The sequence below is a fragment of the Zootoca vivipara genome, chromosome 13 (assembly GCF_965207765.1).
Source record: "Zootoca vivipara chromosome 13, rZooViv2.hap1.1, whole genome shotgun sequence".
Lineage (NCBI taxonomy): Eukaryota > Metazoa > Chordata > Lepidosauria > Squamata > Lacertidae > Zootoca > Zootoca vivipara.
The window spans coordinates 21,264,316-21,280,528 of NC_142596.1; the positions used below are offsets into that span (position 1 = coordinate 21,264,316).

Sequence of the window (16,213 nt, forward strand, 5' to 3'; positions counted from 1 at the left end):
ACGTGCCCCAGGGACACAGGGATTGGACGCACACTTGCGCGCGCTCCCCCCCCGCCTACCGTTTACCTGCGGCCGCCAACCGCTGCTCCCGGCTGCTCCCCCCGGCAACTAGCAGCAAGCGGGCGTTGCACACGCGCTCTCCCACCCCACCCCGGCCGCTCTGCTTTGACCTTTCGGTCTCCGAAGCCCCGTCTCATGCTGGAGGTGTGCGGCGAGGCGGTGGGGGAGAGAAGCGCTCCTCCCCCCCCACCGCTGCCTTGCCGCGCACCGCCGGCATGGGACGGCGCTTCCTCGGCGAAGGCAAGCAAGCAAGTGGGCTGTCTACCCGCTTGCCTTCGCCGAGGAAGTGCACGCTGCCGCTTCGACTCGGCAGCAGCAGCGCTTCCTCGGAGAAGGCAAGCAGGCAGACAGCCCACCTGCTTGCCTTCGCCGAGGAAGCCGAAGGGGCAGCCGAAGTCACACTGCAGCCATTTTGGAACTGGGCAGAGCTGCATCAAAAGTCGCTTCTGAGCATGCTCCGCCCTGTTCCAAAATGGCCGCCGCACCAGAATAAACCGGGGGGAAACAAAAAAATCCGTTCTTTCAGCTGGGAACAGCTGGAAAAACGGGGGTTTCCCAGGGAATACGGGAGAATTGCTCCCTGCCTCCTGCCCTACCAGCCCCAATGGGATCCAGCCTCCATTGATTACAACTTTGTTTCCCTCTTGATAGCATTTTCACACCTTTTGAAACAGAACTTTAAATTCTGCCTCATGTTGACTGTTAAGTTAGTTCATCGTTTGTCTTAACTGGATCTGCAAGAACAAAACGTCCAAGATAAGAGAGGCAGTTAAAAGCTATAATTTTGGGGGGGGGGATGACATTCCTTTTGGCCTGAGTCATGATACAGCCCTAGAAATACCATAATTTTTCCCCTCTATTTATTTCCCTAAAGCAAAGCTTGTGGGAAACCTAAACTCAAAGAAGTGATAAGCAGCTTTCTTAAAAGTGCTGTAGAGAATCTGTACTCCATTTAGTCTCCTGTTGTAAACATGGACCGACTATTCTCCTTATCCTAATGGTACAGGAATAGGGAGGGCTAGTCTGGATGTCAGCTTTGAGTCCAGGCCTATGGTTTTTTGCCTGTATGATGGAATTCTGTAGAAAGAGGCTACTAAAGCGGTCAAACCAGTCTCTTGGTTAAATGAATAGCTATAGGATATCTCTTTGCATGATTAAAGAGTACAGGCAACTAGTTGCCATAGAAACTACTGTGCTGGAGATGCATCCAGAAGGCAGGACTTCCCCTGCCTCATGCCCTGGCTATAGGTGGTATCCCTGGTATGTGTAGGAGAACAATGTCTGGGCTAGTCCGATGTGGGCCTGGAGGTGGGCAGACACAGCATCCACAGCTATGGCTTTCAGGGGCCTAGAAACCTAATGAGGAAACAAGTACTATTGGCACATTAATGACCTGAATCGTCTTTTGTTCTGCTTGTATGTATGTGTAAATAAAGCCATATCTCGCAAAGAGAGCACAGACTCCAGTGAACTTTATTCCAAGGAAACAAAACCTGGAGTATGCTCTGGCACCCCTGAAATCTCTCGCTTCTCAGAGATTTTTGGGTGTGTGTGGGTGACACTAATTTGTTTGGAAACCCAAACACTCCTTGGGAGAGTTATCTAGGTGAAGCTTTCTTAGCACAGGGAGTCTGTTGGGAATCTGTTGGCGCTTTATCAGAAGGTTGGCGCTTTATCAGAAGAGTGGAAATCCTACCATTCCAAATTACCCAATGAAGCTAAGTTGTTTTGGCAGTCCTGGACCTACTTCCAAAGGAAGTATTACTTCTCACCATGCGTAACTAACTTAAAAGAGACCACCACTACAGAATGGGATGATGGTCATAAGTTTAGAGGCCATTAAACACAGATTAGACAAATTAATGAAGACCATGAGAGCCAACCTCCAAGAGTCGCAAACCTCTGGATAACTAAAGTTTCTGACCAAATTGGTGATGGGCATTGACCACTATGTCCTGTGTTTGAGAAGAGCCTTACTGGATCAGGCCAGTGGCCCATCTAGTCCAGCATCCTGTTCTCACAGTGGCCGACCGGATGCCTATGAGAAACCCACAAGCAGGACCTGAGCGCAACAGCAATTCTCCACACTTGCTATTCCCAACAACTGGTATTCAGAGGCATGCAGCGTCTGACAGTGGAAGTAGAACAATAGCCATTGTGGCTCTTGGCTATTGAGAGTTATATCCTCCCTGAATTTGTCTAATCCTAAATTGAGTTTACGGACCTTACATTTTAGAGAAGACCCTGCTTATTTCTCTAGCACAACTTGCATAGCTTGAGGTTCCGGGGGCAGAGGTTCTCAGCGGGATGTTTTCTGTTAGCATTAGTATGGTAAAATTTACGTCTGTCATGGAGCCTAACAGGAGCTGTGGCTTCCTGTATGTTTAAATTTACAACTGCATCAGAAACTCTTGCCAAAGCATTGGCTGTTGAAAGCTCAGAATCCGACGCTGGCACTAGCAGGGTGCATTCATAATGAAGGGAAGGCCATCCGTACTGGCCAGAAACTGACGGTGTAAAATTGTAGCGGTATCTTGTTTTGCGTTCCATTTGCCTTGTGTTCGTAGGTAAATCATAAAGGTTGGACTGCTGAACAAGGAACCTGTATTTAATCAGAGAAGGCAATCATTAGTATTCTGATTGGGGCCAATGTGCAAAGGGAAGCTTCTGAAACTAGTAGTTTTTCTCCAACTCTTCTTTCAGGCAACATTGCCTCGGAACTGGAGAACTTGATGGGCCTGATAGAAACAGTGACTGGCTATGTGAAGATCCGGCATTCCCATGCACTGGTGTCCCTCTCATTTTTGAAGAATCTCCGCTATATTAACGGAGAGGATCAGCTGGAAGGGTAAGCATTTAATTGCCATGTAATGATGTTCTTGTTTCCACTATTTCTTCTGAAAACAGTGCCATTGGAGATACGTTCTTTGGCATACACACACACACACGTGGTGGTCTCTCAGTGGTCATGTGCTTGTGGAAGAGGCAAAATTTTCTGTTGGAATGGAAAGAGTACCAGCCATGCAGCAACTAGTTAGTGGTGGCACCATCAATATTATTAAGCCTCCCCACTCCAGCTTCTCACCTGGCTTTCCCAAATACATCTACCCAGCCATGAGGCCTAGAAACTTGCTTTAAAAGACCTACACTGATGTTTCTGTACCACTGCAGCATCCTGTATTATTTACGCTGTCTTAAATAACGGCCATGCATGTGAGGCAGAGGTCTTTTGAGATATTTTACTCACTATTTCATGTGTTCTGACCCCACTCCTTGTGGTCTCAAACCACAGGGTGATTTCCACCTTTGCACCATATGCGTGCAACAACATTTATCAGTAGTGGAGGGGAGACAGCATGTCAGAATCTTGCAGGTTGTGGTTGTTTTTGTGGCAGTGGAGTTTGTTTGGGAAATTGCTGTGTATGTTCTCTTTCTCTATGCTCTCTCTCTCCCCCCCCCCAATTCCTTTTGGATTTAAGCTGTGACAGCAGTTAATAAACACAGATTTGGGGAAAACAGTTTGTGAACAAGGTGGTAGCAAGGTCATGGGAAAGGCACTGTATGTGTCTGATTTCTGATTTATCAGGTCTGAAAGGATTATGTTACAGCATGAGGGTTTCTTCACAAGCCTCCCTTTTTTCTCAGGCTGTGCTTTGGTGAGCTTTAAATTCTTAAAATTCCACTAAGTGATAGAATAAGCTCGATTCTACACTCGAAAAATCCCACTGTCTCCCTTCCCTGTGAAGATTGCCCTGACGGTGCACATTGAGAGCAGCAACCAAGTACTTTTCTTCTTTCTGCTCCTGGCAAATCCTGGGATCTGCTCTTGTTTCTTGAATAAGGAAAGTGCCTCGCACCAAGGGAGACCATTAGCCCATTTAGCATAGTACTGTCTGCACTGGCTGGCAGCAGCTCTTCAGGGTTTCAGACAGGGGACATTCCCACCCCTACCTGGAGATGCCCGATGACATTTTTCATGTAAGGCAGATTCTCTGCCACTGAGCTAAGGCCATTCTCTTAAGACATGGGAGCATTAAAAAAATTGCCTTATACTGAGTCAGACCAGTGGTCCATCCAGCTCAGTATCTTCTACACTGACTGGCAACAGCTCTCCAGGGTTTCCAGCAGGGGACATTCCCAGCTCTCTCTGAAGATGTCTACGGCTGAATGCGGCCATACATAAGAAGAACCTATTTGATGGCCCATCTGTTCCAGTATCCTGTTCTCACAGAGGCCAACCAGATGCCTGTGGGAAATCTTCAAGCAGGATCCAAACACAAGAACTCGCAACTCCCACAGTTTTCGGCAACTGGTATTCAGAAGCATTGTTGCCCCTGACTGTAGAGGCAAAGCACAGCCATCAGAACCGATGGCCATTGATAGCCTTCTCCTCCATTAATTTGTCAAATCCTCTTTAAAAGCCACTATGGGAGTTCCCTAGGGCCTCCAGGTTTCTCTGCCTGACCCTCAGGCCCAGCATTCAAAATTCACCAGGCACATTTTGGGCCTGACTGTTGGCCATTTGTGACCAAATGAAGAAAGATGCCAGGATGGCGTCCGACAACTCCACCATCTGGAGATACATGCTTGGGGATCCTTGGATCTTGACTGTTTTCACACACTAACAACACTTCCTGTAAAATTCTATTTCTATTATATTTCATCTGCACAATCCTAACCAATTTCAGGAACCAAAAAGTCATTGAAAAATATGACTTCTGAGCCACCTGCCCCGCAAATGGCAACTAGGCATTCTGTTTTGGCAACTGTAACCCTGGTTTAAGGAGCCATTTTGTCCGTAGCTTACCGTATATACTCGAGTATAAGCTGACCCGACTATAAGCCGAGGCACCTAATTTTACCTCAAAAAACTGGGAAAACTTATTGACTCGAGTATAAGCCGAGGGTGGGAAATGCAGCAGCTACTGGTAAATTTCAAAAATAAAAATAAATACCGTCCTATGCCTTTCCCAGTTGTCGGCAGGGTGGGGGGAGAAGCGGCGAGGAAGGGATCCCTTCCTTGCCGCTTCTCCCTCTCTGCCGCCTCGCACATAGCAGGCATAGGACAGGGGTTTGGAGAGTCGCAGTGCAGCACTTCTCCGAACGCCCGGTCCTGTGCCTTTCTCCACCGCCACCCACCTCACTCGAGTATAAGCCGAGGGCAACTTTTGCAGCACATTTTTTGTGCTGAAAAAGTAGGCTTATGCTCAAGTATATACAGTATATATCCGAGTTTCTAATGCTGCTGAGGGCTCTCCCTAATCACACCTCCTACTAGCCCTGCTTCATTCACACTCTCCTTGAGTGCTGGAATGTGCCCTTGAAGTCTCAAAATGCCTCACACTTCCATGGATGGAGGATAGAAACTGGCCTACTGGTTGAAAGTAGCATTTATATTCATTGCTACGCCCTCTTTAGCCTCTGGCCCTACCTACCCCAGCATGTGGTCCCCAGGAGGTTGCCCAGAAGATAATATAGTCCTCAAATTGGAAAAGGTTTGTTGACCCTTGAGTTAATGGTGCAGCCCTCTGCCACCCATTCTTACCAGTATGGAAACCAGTAAGCTGCAAGCAGTACTGTCTACCAACTAAACACATAGTCATGCCCGCATGTTTCTCAGGGTAGTCTACCGCATACAGTTTCTGAAGACATGTTTGTTTCTATTCCTTGCAATAAAGGTGTTGTTGGAGAAGTGTCTGGGCATGGTACTATGACCATGTTTTTCAGAAACGTAAAAGATACATCTTGTAAAAAAGTCCTTCAAAGTTTCCAGTCCACAAGGGAGTTATTCATTCACATACAGTGGTACCTCGGTTTATGAACACAATTGGTTCCAGAAGTCTGTTCATAAACTGAAGTGTTCATAAACTGAAGCGAACTTTCCCATTGAAAGTAATGGAAAGTGGATTAATCCATTCCAGACGGGTCCGCGGAGTACTCAACCTGAAGCGTACTTAACCCGAAGCATGGGTGTAATTGGTTCCGGAAGTCTGTTCATAAACTGAAGCAAACTTTCCCATTGAAAGTAATGGAAAGTGAATTAATCAGTTCCAGATGGGTCCGCGACGTTCGTAAACCGAAAATTCGTAAACCGAGGTGTTCGTAAACCGAGGTTCCACTGTACTGTATTCCTTAATCAGTCATTTGCAGGCAAAAAAGGGAGGGGAAACCAGCTTTTATCCTTTTATTTCCTGAAGGCAATGCTTCACTTTCCAGGGACGATTATACAAGTGCCTCTGTTTACAAGGCTACAGCAAGAATGCTAGTTTGACTTTTGAGCCATTACTGTGCCTTTAGATTCTAGATGCTTCAGGAGAAGCAAGCAAAAGCACATCCTTTGGGTGCAGAAGGTTCCAGTTCAGTCCCTGACACCCAAGAGAGCTGCTGCAAGCTGATGTTGATAATGCTAGGCTATATAGACCAGTGGTCTGATTCTGTGTAAGGAAGTTTCCTATGTTTCTGGAGCCCCAATGGTAATTAGTGCACTATTCCTTAGTGGCTTTGGATGCCTGCAATGCACAGCACTCTCCAAAGTGCCTCTTAATCTGCTGTTGCAGCTTTTCTGGGGTGGGGGAAGTCACTCTCTCTGAGCATCAGTGATTCTTGTGGGGGTTCTCCCTAGATCTGATTTATGGGGACTGCTTAAAGATGGCTGCTGCTGGCTGAGAGAGAAGGATCTTTGGATTGTTGCACGGACCTGGCAAGGTACCAGCATGCGAAGAGACAGCGTTAACGTACAGAGGAATCATAGGCGCAAATTCGCACAGAAACTTATATGTTGGTCATATTCGCTTGCCTGAGAAAACTCAGGGGCCTGAAAGAAGATAAAAGGATTTTAATAGATTATTGGATAAGATCTGGATATTATTGATTAGAAAGCAGTGACAGAAGGAGGTCAGAGCTTTCTGAGTCTGAAGCATGAGAAGTCAATTTTAAATTTGTATAATTTGGCAGAAGATCTGGATTAATTGTTTAATTGATATTTGCATAATTTGTATAATTTGAGAATGAATTAGATATTTAAATTGGAAAATCTAATAAAAATGTTTATTAAAAAAAGGCAAGCAAGGAGTGTGTGCGTGCACACACACACTTGTGTGGATTGTCAGCCTTGTAAGCTCCCTACTGTAATGTTTATTTGTTTTATTTGCAGGGAGGCAACATGCAGAACAGAAAATGTGTACAGTTGTTAGCAAAGACTGAATTTGCTTTCAAAACATTCCTGTCCTCTCCCTCCCTTATTTTTTTTTTATAGGAATTACTCATTTTATGTTCTGGACAACCAAAACCTGCAACAGCTATGGGACTGGAGCCATCACAACCTGACCATAAAGGAAGGCAAGATGTACTTTGCTTTTAATCCCAGACTCTGTGTTTCGGAGATCCAGGATATGGAGAGGGTTACTGGAACCAAAGACCGGCAGAGTAAAGGCGACATAAATCCAAGGAACAACGGAGAGAGAGCGTCCTGTACGTAAAGGAAGTATAAGATAATGATGGTTCTGTTACAGTTGCAATTAATGAAAGTTGTTAGTTGTTTTGCAAATACTCTCCAAGTGCCTTGCAATATATTTAAAAACAGAAGTGAAAAAAATACATTATACTAGAAACACATTTACACAGAAACACATGCAATTCAGTAAAAGTACACAAAGCAATCCCATAGTGGCAGAAAGCTTTAATAGTACACTGGCACCAGACAACATCATTGTACTGCATCAAAAACCTGGGAAGGAAAAGAAAAGTTAAGTTTTTACTTGGTGCCAGAAAACCAGGCATCTCACTGAGGAGTGTGTTCCACAAAAAGGCAGCCACATCTAGCTCAGGATTGTCTGCGTTAAATGACAGTGTCTCTTTCAGACAGGAGAATTGTGCAGCCCTACCTAGAGGTGTTGGGTCCTCCTATATTCACTGCCATTGAATTGCTGGCCCTTTCCTGGTTTCTAGTCCTCAGCCTGCTTTTTTGCTGAGGGGGCAGCAGGCTTATGAGCCCTAGACGAATAACAGGTGCCTGGAATGCTACTGCTGCTACCGCTGCCTCCAAATCTCACGCCAGCCTTTGTTTGTTTCTTAAAACATACACAAACACACAAAAGAGCTTTCTGACTTGCTCGCCTTCCATGCAGAGAGAGAGAGAGAGAGAGAGACTTCTCAAACAAGCTAAATGGGCTTTGAAATGCTGGCAGTTTTTTGAGCCAGAATACAAAAGGGATGAAGCATTGGTAGTTCTCTTGAGATTTGCAAGCTTCTTTTTAGAAACAACAGCAGCAAAGCAAGCAAGAACCTGCTTCCCTGTTTGACATTCTGCATGCTGGATTCTCAATGCAAGAATTAAGGGTATTTAAAAAGAAACATACACAAACACACACATCCCTCTTTGTTTTGAATTGGATGGCTTTGGAAGATGAGGAATTAAGTCGCCTGTTCACTTGGCGCTCTTGACAAACCCTGGACTGATCTGGAGGGTGGGGTGTCCCCTCCCCTGCTTGATGAGTCTGAAGACTCGAGAATCCAGCCTGTCTCAGCTGGAGGGAGGTGCTATCCTGGGGGGGTCACAACTTCTCTCCATGAACAGAGGTTCATGGTAAACAAGCTTCCAATTTAACTTGGCAAGGATTGGCTGAATCACTTCTGTATGAAACATATTAAGAATAGTCTGGGTGATAAATTGATATATGGTCCAAAACTGGTTTTAAGACCATATCGTGATAACGGTTTTTAATAATTTTTGACCTGGAAGTATATTGCAAATCATGGTGTATGTGTGCACACGCACTATGCAAAAATTGTGATGCCGGAAAAACGTGAAGCTAGCCAATGCTCCTACATACCGTGTTTCTCCGAAAATAAGACACCGTCTTATATTTATTTTTCCTCAAAAAAACACAGGGTGACTTATTTCCAGGGGATGTCTTTTTTTATTATTATTACGTGTCCAGCCTGGCCTCTTCCTTGGCGTCCTCCAGAACTGTGCCTATCACTATGTCTTCTTTTCAGGGTATGGCTGATATTGTGCAAATGCTTGGAAATCCTGCTACTGCTTATTTTATGGGTATGTCTTATTTTCGGAGAAACAGGGTAGCTCCACCCTCATTTCAGACATCGTGGTATATCAGTATATTATGATATTTAGCTGGTGATATATTATGATGTTGAAAACCAGATATCGCCTAGCCCTAGTTGGGAAGCTCTTGGCGTTGAAGGACTTTGAAGCAGGGATGAGGAACCCCTTTCAACTCAAGGGCCATATTACCTTCTTGGCAACCTTGGCTGATTTACACATTCACATTCCTGTAGCGGGGTGGGGGTGGGGGGGGAGTGCATTTGTGCTTACAGGAATGTTTTACCTGTCGCACCTTAAGTGCCAGACAGCCCCGTCCCAGGCCTCTCACTGCAGGAGAAGACAAAGGCCATAACCCCCCTAATCTCCAACCAGTTTTATCAGTGGAAAACTTCTGAAAGTCGGGTGATCCATGATATTCCTGACTAAGTAGACTGTAAGTGCTGCTTTGCTAGTTTGTAGCCTGGGCTACAAAAAAGTAAAAGCAGAACAATGATAGAATTAGAAATGAAGTTGGAATGTAACAAGATTCCTTGTGTGTGTGTTAACGCTTACATATTTGTGACACTTCAGCTCACTTGCTGTCCTGCGTTTTTCAGGTGAAAGCCACATTCTGAAATTCATTTCCAACACAACCAGGAAGAATCGGATCATGCTAACCTGGGAACAGTATCGCCCCAAAGACTACAGAGATCTGATTAGCTTCACCGTTTATTACAAAGAGGCGTGAGTATGCACATCTCCAGATGATACCACTAATGTGTGTGTTTTGCGTATGTGGGGTGGAGGGAGGAAAGGGTAGCAAATTGTATGAAGGATGCTACTGACTGTGTAAAAAGAGGGCCTGGGTCTTCATGTGGCTTCTACTGAAGATCGCCAAGTTGAAGACAAAGAGAAATGCTGTTAAACTATAGCAAGGGTTAAATTGCATTTTAAAAGAGCTTTATCCCAAGTAGGCTGAGTAAGGTCTGCATGTGTATGAGAGACTGGTGTAAGGTAATCCACCGAGCACTATGGCTCAGTGGAGACTTGAAATGAAGTTGAGGTTTCCCAAGGGTATATATGCAACTAAATTGTGTGGTGACTGTTCATATCATGTACGTAGAGCAAAAAATGTTTGCAGCATGAAAGGGTAGAGCACCTCTTGAATACAGTGGCCACATAACGTTAAACTATGGTTTGTTGCAATATGCTTGAGCCTGAAGATGCCTGATCAAAGTGTATGGCTTGTGTGCTCCACTTTCTTTCTCCTCCTACACTGGAGAAGGACAAACTGCTAAAGAATCCCATTATGTTTCAGCCAGGCATCCTGGTTTAAATCACTCTGCTTAGTTTATCAAGTCAGCTGCATAACCCATGGTTTGATGTTGGCTTTTTATGACAACAACAACAACTACTACTACTATTTATTTATTTATGCCCCGCCCATCTGGCTGGGTTTCCCCAGCTACTCTTTTGTGAAAATTTTATTCCGTGGTGTTTTTCAGACTCTCATGTCTGCTTTGTTAACCTTGTTGCCTGTTACTTTGCAAAAAAAAAACACCCTTATATTTTCTTCTATTACCCATCTTTTCCCTTGCCTCTTTTTAATTTTTTCTTCTTTTTTCTGACATTGTAAGTGGCCCTGTCAATTTCGGTATGTAAAAAGCTATAGAATATCTTGCCATCCACAGTAAGTTTCCATCTTGCCTAGGATTTTCCCCATCCCCTTTCTCCATACTCCTTTCCCTTGGCTGCATTCAGACATAATAATAAACTCAATAAGGCTTATGATAGGAACAATAGTAGATGAGCTCACATGCTCCTTCCTCCTCCAGCATAGCTTTGAGGTGGCAATCTGGTTTGCTTTTGATTAACCACAGCTCAGCATTGCATCTGGACTGTGAAATCTGGTTAGTTATTGTTTATTGAAGTGAGCCACTTCCATAAACCATGGTTTGAAGTTGGCTTCCTTAAGTAAACCATATTCGAGGCTAACCACAGTTTGTCCAGGTTCAGTCATAATGCTAAACTGTGGTTAGTCAAAAATAAAAATGGAATCTTCTAATTTCATCAGAGTTGTAATGGAGGAGTGGGGAGTGTGAGAGCCCAAGGCTTGGGTAGGGTTGTTCTCTTAATGATAAATCATAGTTTTACTCTTGAATGCAGTCAGTGTCTCTTGTGCACCTAGATTGTGACTCTGTGGGCAAGGCCTCTTAATTCTTCTGTGTACAGTGCTTTGGTATAATCTAATATTTTTACCATTGTTGCTCCCAAAACTTCAAAGTTGTATATAAAATAGTAGTTTGTGTTTCAGCCAGGAGTGGGTGAGGAGGGAGCTGTTTGAATAATGCCACTCAGTTGACTAAACAAGTTTCATTGACAGTAAAAATCTGTCAAAACAGTGGTTTTCTTTTAAATATTGATCTGTTCCCCTTTGTTAAGCACTCGTTAAATATAATTAGTGATTGTGTATGTATTTTGACTAATAATAGAAGGAGACTGAATCCATGGGGTCCTGGTGAGATGGACAAGGGCAGCCTTTCTCAACTGGGTGCCCTCCAGATGTTTTAGACCAGGCATCCACAAACTTCGGCCCTCCAGATGTTTTGGACTACAATTCCCATCTTCCCCGACCGCTGGTCCTGTTAGCTAGGGATCATGGGAGTTGTAGACCAAAACATCTGGAGGGCTGCAGTTTGGGGATGCCTGTTTTAGATGGTGCCAGTGGGGGCTGATGGGAGTTGTAGTTGTGAAAGGCTGGATTGAAGAGCCACCTTTTTTTCCCTCATGGCAAGATTGCTTATGACATTGCTGTTTTCAAAGCCTCTTGCAAAGCTTGCAGGATGGTGATGACATGAGGTTTCCCCCCATCTTACAGAGGGCAGACTGGCCTTCATCAGAAGTCAGGCATTAAGGCTATATTCACACCATACATTTAAAGCACTATGATATCACTTGAAATTATCATGGCTGCCCTTGGAGAATCCTGGGAAGGGCAGTTTGTTTAGGGCAGGCATCCCCAAACTTCGGCCCTCCAGATGTTTTGGACTACAATTCCCATCTTCCCCAACCACTGGTCCTGTTAGCTAGGGATCATGGGAGTTATAGGCCAAAGCTTCTGGAGGGCCGCAGTTTGGGGATGCCTGGTTTAGGGTGCTGAGAGTTGCTAGGAGGCCCCTATTCCCCCCACTGAACTACAGTTCTCAAGAGTTCCATGTGATGAAGAATTGATTGCTAAATCACTCTGGGAATTGTAATTGGGGGGGGGGGTATTGGGTCTCCTAACAACTGTCAGCACCCTTAAGAAACGACAGCTCCCATAATTCTTTGGGAGAAGTCATGACTCTTTAAAGTGGTATAAAAGTGATATAAATATATGGTGCAGATGGGGCCTCTATGAGTGATGTGAAGGCAAGAAATTGAAGAGTAGAATGAGATGGGTGAATCCTCACAGGGGCTGTATAACTTTCGGTGAGAAGGAAGTAATGGAGTCTTCAGACTAGGGAGCTAAAAGAGTGCAGGGTTGATAGATTTAAAGCAGGAGAGGGTGGAAGGTAGACTGGTACCCGCTGGTAAATCTTGGGGCAATCTTCAGTAGATCATCAAGGATTTTAAACATCGCAACATCAAACTGACTTTCCAGTGGCCTAATTTAGGTTGGAAATAAAGAATGTGATCCCTTCTGTGAGAGGACTGTGGGCTCAGCTGAGTTCTAATGCTGAAAACAAATCTTTAGGCTTAGAATGTGCTCAGAGGCACCCTTGTGTGCCCTTTCCATCTGGTCTGTTTGGTAGATCTTGGGTTCTGGGCAGGGGGAGTAGATATGACAAGATCTGCCTATCCCTGAAGTCTGCCCACCTCTGATTAGTCAGTCTATTGTAGGAAATAAATTCTGCCAGTGGTGGCTGTTAATATCACTTCAGCATTGTGATGATCCCACAATCGTAAGGGAAAAGTGCACACACACACACACACACCATATAAAAAAGTAGTGTTGGGACTAACCATCCAAGTCCTAATGGAGGCTGCAAGCATGCATCTTGTCCAAGAGGAGTGGGAGGTTCTACTTGCTTGCTTGCTTACTTACTTACTTACTTACTTACTTACTTACTTCTTTTGCTTTATGTCTGCTTTAGCCAGGGAGTGGCTGAATAAAAAGCTGTTTGCTTTTGTCTTTAACAAAAAGCTTCATTTTGTGGGAAGCAAAAACAACAGTGGCCTGCCCCTTTTGGATATCCCTTGTCATTTCAGTAACTTGCAAAGGCTTGGTTTCCTAAATATGAATAGAACTTGAGAAGTAAAAACCTGGGATTCTCCAGGTTGGTTTTTTTAAAAAATCCTATAAAATGCAGAAGTTTTATTATTATGAGTTTCATTGGGGGAAAGTTGGCATGAAGCGTCCATCCTTAAAAGTTTTTAAGAGGGATTTTTGTTAGAAGTAAAAAATTCACAGCCCTCTTTGGTTGCCCATTTTCAGACCTTTCAAGAACGTGACGGAATACGACGGGCAAGATGCATGCCGCTCTAACAGCTGGAACCTGGTTGATGTGGACCTTCCTCAAAATAAAGAGGACAATCCAGGGATTTTGCTACAGGCGCTTAAACCATGGACTCAGTATGCCATTTACGTCAAGGCTGTCATGCTCACTATGATGGAGAATTACCATGCTCATGGAGCAAAGAGTGAGATCGTCTACATCCGAACAAAAGCTGCAGGTAAAACAAAAACCCCAAATATTATGTCCAGGATTAGTCATATTCAGACATTTTCAAAATTCATGAAGATGTCTTAACTCCATTAACTTTCAGAGGGTTTACTGTGAGTAAAACTCTGTTGAATACAACTGCGTGACAGCACTTGGTCCCGATAAATTACTTCGCGCTTTTGTAAGATGGTATTGCTTTGTCAGAGAGGGCTATGTGCTTGGAAAACCAATCCACGATGCCTTCAGTGGGTAATATAAACTAACAATAAATCTCAAGTGTTTCGGCTTAATTAGGCTTTGGCTGCAAAACATAGATACTAGGATGCAACTCAGATTTTGTCCTGCTATGTCCCAGTGGGATTTGCTTATGAGTAAATGTGCATAGTAGCATCAGGCTATTAGTCAGTACTCTGAGATTTGTATTGGAAGGGGAGGTGTTGCACAGGTTTTCCAGCAGATGGCCAAAAGATACGGTTTGTTGGTTTTTGCAACATCTCATCCAAGCTTTGTTTAATTCAAAGATCCAGGGATTTTTGATATGAAAATGCAGAAACAAGGAGCAAAAATAGTCACTGTTGAATTTTAGAATCAGCTGCTTTAATGTGGCTTACCAGTACGAAGGCTGAATGCTATCAGGGCTGCAGTTTTTTCAGAAGTAAATACATTGCAGAATCTAAGGCTCTGGCCAGTTCCGTCACGCATATGCATAATTTGGGTGCCCTTCTTTTAAACCTACATTGAAGTTCTGCTGAAGTTTCACCTGTGATGGTCAATTCAAGACTTGCTGCTACAGTCAATGGGTGATGAATGAGCCTTCTCCTTAGATTGTTATTTTTTATTTTATTAATTATGTTTTTCAATACTTGGTATAGATATGGCATCCAATATCACAGATTCTCACAACTGAGACTGAAAAGGTAAAATAAAGGAGGCAGAAGTTATATTATTATCAAACCAGTGACTAGAAATGCTTAGGAATTACACCTGAGCAAGAAGGGTTTTTGCAAAATTGGAGTAATTTACCCTCTTGTTTATTAACATAAACAATGAGAGGTGTTGCAGGTAATGGAGAAAGATTTCTGCATTTTGGCTTCTCTGGCCTGTCTGTTGCGCTCTCTCAATTTCTCTGTCACAGCCAATCTGCAGATTCTGCTCCAGCAACCTCTTAAGCTAAAATGTGTGTGGTACGTCCAGTACTAAGCAGCTTCCGTAAGTGCATCTGCTAGTAAGAAAACGATTCAATCTTTATATTGCACGTTTCACATTGTATCACGCAATATTGACAATAAAGCTAGTCCAGGGTGCATTGAAAAAAGCTGTTGCACTATAGCTGAGACTTCCTGAAGTACTTCTCCTCAGAACACTTGTATGACTGGGCATTCCCACCACATGTGGAAATAACCCACCAACCTTTGCAACCCTCGATATTGTGCAACTTAGCCAGTGCAAAATACCATTAGTAGGTTAATTCAGCATAGCTTCCCTAGTTTGGGATGGTACTTTTTTTTTTTTAAAGGAGATGTATGCCATTTATCATTCCACGAATTCTCTGTTATCAGGCCCAAGCTTCCCTAAGACTTGTCAGTGTGCTCCTTAGATTTCTGGTGCCTCTGTGTCTCCTGAATTCTGGAGAGGATGCAGTAGCAGTGCATGTCCCATTCAAATAATAAGAGGTCGTGTTGGGAAAGTGCTACACAGCTGTACCTTGGAAGTTGAACAGAATCCGTTCCGGAAGTCCGTTCAACTTCCAAAACGTTCGAAAACCAAAGTGCAGCTGCGGAAGCCCTGTCGGACGTTCAGCTTCCAAAAATACTTCGCAAACTGAAACAGGGTTTGCGGTGTTCGGGAGCCAAAACATTTGAGAACTAAGCTGTTCGAAAACCAAGGTACGACTGTATTTGTGGGACCAGCTATGGTGAGGTTGGGGGAAACCTATGCTGAAACAGGGAAGCAAGGAGTCATCCTTGTTAGCATGTCAGGCAGCTCCTGTAGACCGGTGATGGCTTTAACTATACAACGCCACTCCACCCTGGCCTTGCCAGAACTTAATTGTATCCAATACAGGGCTGTGTGTGGAGAGGTGATAATTGTCAGATTAATCAAACACAGATAAATGCCCAACAGCATTTAATCATCTTGAACGAAGTCTCTCTTAATTGAAAATGGAAATTGTATCTGATTCAGTGCGGAAACGGGATTGATTCTGGTTCTGCTGCAAACAGGGATCGGGGGGGGGGGGCTATATGCATGCCATCCTCTGCAACATACACTTTTCGTGGTAAAAATAAGTCTCATTTCTCCTGAAACAGAGTTTCTGATGCTTTGAAGTTCTGTGCGGTTCCTCTTTAAACTCCCCATCCCCTCCCAGGCTAGCCGGAATTAAATATGTTACGGTTATTTGCAT

General features: G+C 44.1%; 1 protein-coding gene across 1 annotated transcript in view; it reads left to right on the forward strand.

Moving 5' to 3' along the window:
* IGF1R (insulin like growth factor 1 receptor) overlaps positions 1-16,213 on the forward strand; it is a 186,776-nt gene that overhangs the window by 137,108 nt on the left and 33,455 nt on the right. The window contains exons 5-8 of the mRNA XM_035131059.3: positions 2,764-2,908; positions 7,316-7,530; positions 9,721-9,847; positions 13,581-13,819. Of these exons, the coding sequence (XP_034986950.2) occupies positions 2,764-2,908; positions 7,316-7,530; positions 9,721-9,847; positions 13,581-13,819 (726 nt within the window). The remainder of the gene's footprint in view (positions 1-2,763; positions 2,909-7,315; positions 7,531-9,720; positions 9,848-13,580; positions 13,820-16,213) is intronic.